General features: G+C 44.4%; 1 protein-coding gene across 1 annotated transcript; it reads left to right on the forward strand.

Annotated features, from left to right (window-relative positions):
- The first annotated feature begins 895 nt into the window (after positions 1-895).
- On the forward strand, positions 896-5,102 carry LOC130298088 (oocyte zinc finger protein XlCOF22-like). The gene is made up of 4 exons (XM_056550982.1): positions 896-1,018; positions 1,102-1,166; positions 1,333-1,927; positions 3,199-5,102. Exons 1-4 carry the CDS (start codon positions 931-933, stop codon positions 4,182-4,184), a joined length of 1,734 nt encoding a protein of 577 aa, XP_056406957.1. The 5' UTR covers positions 896-930; the 3' UTR covers positions 4,185-5,102.
- Positions 5,103-8,713: the final 3,611 nt, after the last annotated feature.

Genomic DNA, 8,713 nt, shown 5'->3' on the forward strand with positions numbered 1-8,713 from the left:
GGAGAGGTGACACTGCTGGGACATTATACAGTAATGGAGGGGTCTGGTGATGACTGGAGAGGTGACACTGCTGGGACATTATACAGTAATGGAGGGGTCTGGTGATGACTGGAGAGGTGACACTGCTGAGACATTATACAGTAATGGAGGGGTCTGGTGATGACTGGAGAGGTGACACTGCTGGGACATTATACAGTAATGGAGGGGTCTGGTGATGACTGGGGAGGTGACAGTGCTGGGACATTATACAGTAATGGAGGGGTCTGGTGATGACTGGAGAGGTGACACTGCTGGGACATTATACAGTAATGGAGGGGTCTGGTGATGACTGGAGAGGTGACACTGCTGGGACATTATACAGTAATGGAGAGGTCTGGTGATGACTGGAAAGGTGACACTGCTGGGACATTATACAGTAATGGAGGGGTCTGGTGATGACTGGAGAGGTGACACTGCTGGGAATGCTGGGACATTATACAGTAATGGAGGAGTCTGATGACTGGAGAGGTGACACTGCTGGGAATGCTGGGACATTATACAGTAATGGAGGGGTCTGGTGATGACTGGAGAGGTGACACTGCTGGGAATGCTGGGACATTATACAGTAATGGAGGGGTCTGGTGATGACTGGAGAGGTGACACTGCTGGGAATGCTGGGACATTATACAGTAATGGAGGGGTCTGGTGATGACTGGAGAGGTGACACTGCTGGGACATTATACAGTAATGGAGGGGTCTGGTGATGACTGGAGAGGTGACACTGCTGGGACATTATACAGTAATGGAGGGGTCTGGTGATGACTGGAGAGGTGACACTGCTGGGAATGCTGGGACATTATACAGTAACACCACTGGAGGGGTTGGGGTGATGACTGTATCATTATGTATCAGGTTCCTATAAGGTGTCAGGACGTGGCGGTCTATTTCTCCATGGAGGAGTGGGAGTATGTAGAAGGACACAAGGATCAGTACAAGGATCAGGTCATGATGGAGGATCAGCAGCCCCTCACATCACCAGGTAATAGACATGACTATATACACACGTCCTCTCATTATTTGTATGTAAAGAATGAATTCAGTCTCTGTATGTGTTCCCTACAGTCAGATCCAGTAAGAGAACAGCACCAGAGAGGTGTCCCCGTCCTCTTCTTCCACAGGATGATCAGGTAGATGGAGATATTCCCTATGATTTGTAGAAGGGCTGTGAAGCTCTTGTGGTCAGTCCCCTCACCCTCCATGACTCCTCATCTCCTGCTCATCTATAACATCCCACGTGACTTCTCCTACTGTCTGATGACGTTTACTATATTTCTTCCAAATCTTATGAATTAGGGTGAAGATCCGAACAATATTAATGTTCCAGAGTCAGATGTGAGCGGTGATGAGCAGTATAAGGAGGACATTCCTACAGGGAAAGAAAATGCTACAGACGTAAAGGAAGAAGAAGAGACAGATGTGAGCGGTGATGAGCAGTATAAGGAGGAGATTCCTACAGGGAAAGAAAATGTTATAGACGTAAAGGAAGAAGAAGAGACAGATGTGAGCGGTGATGAGCAGTATAAGGAGGACATTCCTACAGGGAAAGAAAATGCTACAGACGTAAAGGAAGAAAAAGAGACAGATGTGAGCGGTGATGAGCAGTATAAGGAGGACATTCCTACAGGGAAAGAAAATGCTACAGACGTAAAGGAAGAAGAAGAGACAGATGTGAGCGGTGATGAGCAGTATAAGGAGGACATTACTACAGGTAAAGAAAATGCTACAGACGTAAAGGAAGAAGAAGAGACAGATGTGAGCGGTGATGAGCAGTATAAGGAGGAGATTCCTACAGGGAAAGAAAATGTTATAGACGTAAAGGAAGAAGAAGAGACAGAAGTGAGCGGTGATGAGCAGTATAAGGAGGACATTCCTACAAGTAACCTCTCTGGTGAGTATTACCTACTAAATGCAGAGAAGAGTCTCGGCCCGGTGCACGAAGTACTAGGGTGGGGGGGAGGGTGATTGGGCCTCTAAACATCAGAAATGCCCAGCAAAACAGTTTAAATCCTGCAGCCATTAGTGAATGCAGCATTCAAAAGGTTAAATGAAAACCAGCACCGGATTGGTCTTCCATGTCGGTCTTTACCCTCAGATCTCTAGCTCTGCCCATACTTCCTCACCCGACCCATGATGTAAACGTATGTTTTCGGTCGTGAACGAGTTAAAGGGGTACTCCGGTGGAAAACTTTTTTTTTTTTTTTAAATCAACTGGTACCAGAAAGTTATACAGATTTGTAAATAATTTCTATTAAAAACTCTTCCAGTACTTATTAGCTGCTGAATACTACAGAGGAAATTATTTTCTTTTTGGAACACAGTGCTCTCTGCTGACATCACGACCACAGTGCTCTCTGCTGACACCTCTGTTCATTTTAGGAACTGTCCAGAGCAGGATATGTTTTCTATGGGGATTTTTTCCTACACTGGACAGTTCTTAAAATGGACAGAGATGTCAGCAGAGAGCACTGTGGTCGTGATGTCAGCAGAGAGCTTTGTGTTCCAAAAAGAAAAGAATTTCCTCTGTAGTATTCAGCAGCTAATAAGTACTGGAAGGATTACGATTTTTTTTATTGAAGTAATTTACAAATCTGTTTAACTTTCTGGCACCAGTTGATATAATAAAAAAGTTTTTCACCTGAGTACCCCTTTAAGGGTCGGGTGTTTATTACCTCAAAACATTGAGAATATTAGAGATTAAACAATACCCCGAACCCCTTATAATGCAAAAACAACAATTTCCGCCTCCTAATTTCCCTGTAAACACGAGTGCGATGTCCTGTAATCGAGACTGAATCCCCGCAAATCCATCACTTCAAAAATTACAGCGCAACGTGTCAACTTTTGTTCTTTTTGGTGTTTGTGATGTAGTGTGATTTTATTTCCACAAAATTTCGTGGCGCAACAAGTTTTTACTATGTCCCCCGTTATTTTTGATTCCACTTTTGTTGCCGATGATTTTACATCGTGCGTGTATCTTTACTGACCACAGGTTTAGATACATTGTATATAGTGACCGGGGGGGGGGGGGGGGAGACTTTCTGGATACATTGTATATTGTGACCGGGGGTGAAGACTTTCTGGATACATTGTATATAGTGACCGGGGGGGGGGGGGGGGGGGAGGAAGTGTAAATAATAAAATGTGTGTTATTCTCTGCAGATTCTTGTAGCAGGAGATCAGAGGAGAATCTTCTATCTTCAGATTATAAAGCAGATGATGATATCACACAAGATACATATGAAGAACATTCCATTATCCCAGATACACCCTCAGCCCTTCACAGCCAAGATCTGTCATCTCATCCTTATATACAGGTCCTGTCTTCTCAGTCATCACAGAAAGGTCACAGAAGGGGTGTTGGACATCAAAGAGATTGTGCAAGGAGCAAGCAATATTCATGTTCAGAATGTGGAAAGTGTTTTACCCAAAAATCTAATCTTGTTAGACATAAGAGAAATCACACAGGGGAGAAACCATTTTCATGTCCAGAATGTGGAAAGTGTTTTACCCATAAATCAAATCTTGTTAAACATAAGAAAATTCACACAGGAGAGAAGCCCTTTTCATGTTTAGCATGTGGTAAATGTTTTACTCAGCAATCACATGTTGTTGTACATCAGAGAACTCACACAGGAGAAAAGCCATTTTCATGTTCAGAATGTGAGAAATCTTTTGCTTGCAAATCACATCTTGTTCAGCATCAAAAAAATCACACAGGAGAGAAGCCAATTCCATGTTCAGAATGTGGAAAATGCTTTACTTGGAAATCAGATCTTGTTAAACATCAGAGAACTCACACAGGGGAGAAGCCATTTCCGTGTCCAGAATGTGGAAAATGCTTTACTCGGAAATCGGATATTGTTAAACATCAGAAAATTCACACAGGGGTGAAGCCGTATTCATGTTCAGAATGTGGCAAATGTTTTACTCAAAATTATCATCTTGCTGAACATCAGAGAACTCACACAGGAAAGAAGCCATTTCCGTGTTCAGAATGTGGAAAATGCTTTACCTGGAAATCGGATCTTGTTAAACATCAGAAAACTCACACAGGGGAGAAGCCATATTCATGTTCAGAATGTGGGAAATGTTTTACTCGGAAAGCAACTCTTCTTATACACCAAAGAGCTCACACTGGAAAGTAACCTTCCAACTTGTCAAATCGTACAAATACTACGACCATTGCAGTCAGAGTCACAAGAAAGAGTAATAAACTAATATTGAAAAAGTATGAGTGTTCCCAAAAAATACTCAACCAAGTACTAGAATATTGTACCCTAATGTATATATACACCCTGTTCCAAATTATTATGAACATTTTTATTTAAGTGTCTCAAAGATTAAATATTTAGTTTTTCAGTGTAACTTATGGATACATTGGCCGGCGTTTATCATTCTAGATGTGAGGCTAGGTTTCCACTTGGTTCTTTTTGTACACCTAAAAAAACGCCAGAAAAACTGCAGCAGGTTTTTCCTTAGTTTTGGCAATTTTTCTGGTGTTTTTCCTGGTGTGTGGAAACAGCCAAATTTGTACCCTGTTGCAGTTTTTTCACTGTCTTCTGGGTACTACTCTATGGGTCGGATGCTGAGTGTAAAGAGATGAGGAAGGATGTATAACGTCACTACTCACCTCCCCCGCCGTATAGTATACAGGGGGGCATAGTGTACCCGTATATACTATACAGGAGCCGGGAATCCTGTCACCAGACTGACTCCCTACTCCTATAGTCCCTTTGTGCGGAATACAGAATATACAGCTATCTACAGATAGCTGTATATAGTGTATACAGAACAGGAGATCCACTTACCCTCCTCGCTCCCTGTCCCCGTCGGGTTTGTGTAGCTCCGCCCTATTGATGACATCATTAGGGGGCAGTGCTACAGACGGGAGTTAGACTAGTAAGCCTCTGTTCACATTGTCCTTTTTGTATAATGTGAACAGACCCTTCTGGCAGTGTCTTCCCAGATAGGGAGACTCCAACTGTTACTAAACTACAACTCCCAGCATGCCCAGACAGCCAAAGGCTGTCTAATAGACGGAATCCATTACTAAGCCGGGGCTTAGCCCCAAAAACCCCTGACGCTAACCCCCAATTATTACCCCGGTACCCACCGCCACAGGGGTGCCGGGAAGAGCCGGTACCAACATGCCTGGAGCATTAAAAATGGCTCTCCTGGGCCTAGGCGGTAACAGGCTGGTGTTATTTAGGCTGGGGAGGGCCAGTAACAATGGTCCTCGCCCACCCTGGTAATGTCAGGCTGTTGCTGTTTGGTTGGTATTGTGCTGAGAATGAAAATACGGGGAACCCTATGCAGTTTTTTTTTTTTTTTTTTTTCATTTATTTATGGGAGAAAAAAAAAAGCATAGGGTTTTCTGCATATTCAGTATCAGCCAGATACCAACAAAGCAGCAACAGCCTGACATTACCAGGGTGGGTGAGGACCATTGTTACTGGCCCTCCCCAGCCTAAATAATGCCAGCCTGTTACCGCCTAGGCCCAGGAGCGCCATCTTTGACGCTCTGGGCCTGTTGGTACCGGCTCTTCCTGGCACCCCTGTGGCGGTGGATACAGGGGTAATAATTGGGGGTTAGCGCTAGCTGTTTTTGGGGCAAACGCTAAGCCCTGGCTTAGTAATGGAGTCCGTCAATAAGACCGGCTTCCACTGCTAAGCCTGAAAATTCTATAAAAAAAACAAAAACACAACACATTGGAAAAATTATTTTATTTTAAAAAACACTCCCCCACAGCCCTCGTTAACAATTTTATTAAAATATAAAAAATCCAGTTCATCCGTGGTAATCCATCGAATCCGTCGTAATCCTCTGCATACACGGATATGAAACGAGAAGAAAGAAAAAAACACAAAAAAATGGGTTAGGACATTTTTTGCACTCTCTGCAGGGGAGAGCGCCCATAATGCAATGTCTACCTAAACAGTGAGCCTCCAATTGGTGCAAAACTACAGCTCCCAGCATGCCCAGACAGCCTTTGGCTGTCTGGGCATGCTGGGAGTTGTAGTTTAGCAACAGCTGGAGTCTCCCTGTCTGGGTAGACACTGGCAGAAGGGTCTGTTCCCAAAATGGACAATGTGAACAGAGCTTCAGACTTACTAGCCTGGATCTCGTCTGTAGCTCCGCCCCTAATTACGTCATCACTAGGGGCGGAGCTACACGTGGGGACTGGACGGAGGTAAGGGGACTTCTCCATCTTCTGTATACACTATATACAGCTATCTGTAGATAGCTGTATATAGTGTATACTGCCCAAAGGGTTAACCTACACTGTCCAGCAGTGTAAGTTAACTCTTTCCTTGCCGGGCTGGCTTAGCGCACAGCTCAGCAAGGGGTTAAGTGAGCCAGCAATGTGTATACTGTATACACATTGCAGGCTCACTGTAAGTTCTTGCTGGGCAGTAGATATACCATGTATACCTACGGCTCAGCGTCAGCTGTTCTCCCGGCTCTGTAGCCTTGAGAACAGCTGATCCCGACAGTCACTTCAGGAGGATCGAAGCGGGTGTCAGGAGGAGTGACATCCGCTGGGATCTGTCCCTTACTGCAGGTACTACTACTCCCAACATGGAGCACACTCTGCTGGGAGCTGTAGTATCTGCATTGACAGACAGATCGCAGCGTCGCTCCTCCTGACACCCGCTGTGATCCTCCGGTATAATGTATGGATGTGGGCGGCTGCTCTTCTATGGTCCCCTGCACGACCGTATATATACACATATTCCTATTTCCCACAGAGTTGTGATTGGCTGGAACCATCTGACCAATCACAGCTCTGCGGGAAATATGAGTATATATACATGAAGTCTCTCGACAGCTCCAATCTTTGCGCTTGGACCGGCCAGCAGCGCGCCTGGCCCAATGGGAACAGCAAATGAAAAATGGAAATGTCCAGCGCTTTAGGATGCAAAATTCTTCGGCTTTATTAAGTCATAAAAGCATACAGCATAGGGACAAGAACGCCGACGCGTTTTGGATCTGTGCGATCCTTAGCCATGGCCATGACTAAGGATCGCACAGATCCGAAATGCGTCGGCGTTCTTGTCCCTATGCTGTATGCTTTTATGACTTAATAAAGTCGAAGAATTTAGCATTCTAAAGCGCTGGACATTTCCATTTTTCATATGTGTATATATACGTCAGTGCAGGGACCATAGAAGAGCGGCCGCCGCATCTATACATTATACAGGAGGATCACAACGGACCCCGGCGATCTGTCAATTAGTACAGGTAACTACTACTCCTATCATGGAACAGTGTGTTCCATGCTGGGAGTTGTAGTACTACCTAAAAAAAATCTGAAAATAAAAAGTGAAACACACACACGCACATTACATTTAATGGTACCCTACTAAATTTTTATAAAAAAGGTATCTCCATCACTATTTTGGATCGCTCAAGTCCAAACAGGAATAAAAAACGCCTGAAAAAACGCCAAATTTAAAACCCACATGGCATTTTTCTTGCCGTTTTTCACTTCTAGATTTTCCCGAAAAAACGCCAAAGGCTCGACAAGAGGTGGTTTTTAAAAAACTGCCAAGGAGCCCAAAAACGCCAAAAGGATTAAAAAAAAAAAAGCCAAACTGAAAAACGGCAAGTGGATTTGGCATTTTGCAGTTTACTATTGACTTGCAGCGAACATCTGGCCGCAGCGTTTTTTCACAAAACGTTTTTATTGGCGTTTTTGTAAAAAAAAAAACAAGTGGAAACCTAGCCTAATGCTTCTCCAGCTGCTTCTACAACCACAGAGAATGTGACAATGGATGCTTTAAAAACCCTCCAAAACCAAACAGGACCTCAAACTGAGAGCAGGTGGAGGGAGGCTGGTTGTAGACCGGACAATGATGTTTGGAAACATGGGGATGGTCGATTGTGTGCACCCCCAGTCTTGTATCCCATTTTGGCGAGTTTCTCTCATCTCCCTTCCCATGTTTCCAAAGGGGGAATGATTCCTATCACCAACACATTGTGGTTTGCTCCAGGTTTCTCACAGTTGAGTGGTGTAAAAAGTGCATGATCTGTGCCAAGTACAATCCAGGTAAATGACATCTTGTAAAACCTGACTACCCATTCCAGAGACTACAAATAGACCACATCCAGCTGCCCAAATGTGGTGTCTATGGGGGAGATTTATCAAAACCTGTGCAGAGGAAGAGTGGTGCAGTTGCCCATAGCAACCAATCAGATTGCTTCTTTCATTTTCCACAGGCCTCTAAAGAGGCCTGTGGAAAATGAAAGAAGCAATCTGATTGGTTGCTATGGGCAACTGGACCACTCTTCCTCTGCACAGGTTTTGATAAATCTCCCCATATGAGTATGTTCTGGGGTGTGTAGACATGTTCTCCTCTTGGGTGGAGGCGTGGCCTGTTGCTAAGGTGACAGCAAAGAAGCTGATATGTGAGATTGTGTGTAGATATGGCCGACCTGAGACAGTAGAGTCCCACCGAGGGACTCACTTTACAGGACAAGTGTTTGCAGATGAATCTCCGTACTCCGTACCGTCCACAATCATCTGGCAAAGGAGAGAGAGCAAATGGGGATTTGAGAAAACAAAATAGCTAAGATCTGTGAGCAGACAAATCTTACGTGGGTACAAGCCTCACCTTCAGCCCTCTTTGTAATGAGACATACCCCAAAGGGAAAACATGGCCTTTCACCATT

This window comes from Hyla sarda, assembly GCF_029499605.1.
Source record: "Hyla sarda isolate aHylSar1 chromosome 1 unlocalized genomic scaffold, aHylSar1.hap1 SUPER_1_unloc_20, whole genome shotgun sequence".
Taxonomy (NCBI): Eukaryota; Metazoa; Chordata; class Amphibia; order Anura; family Hylidae; genus Hyla; species Hyla sarda.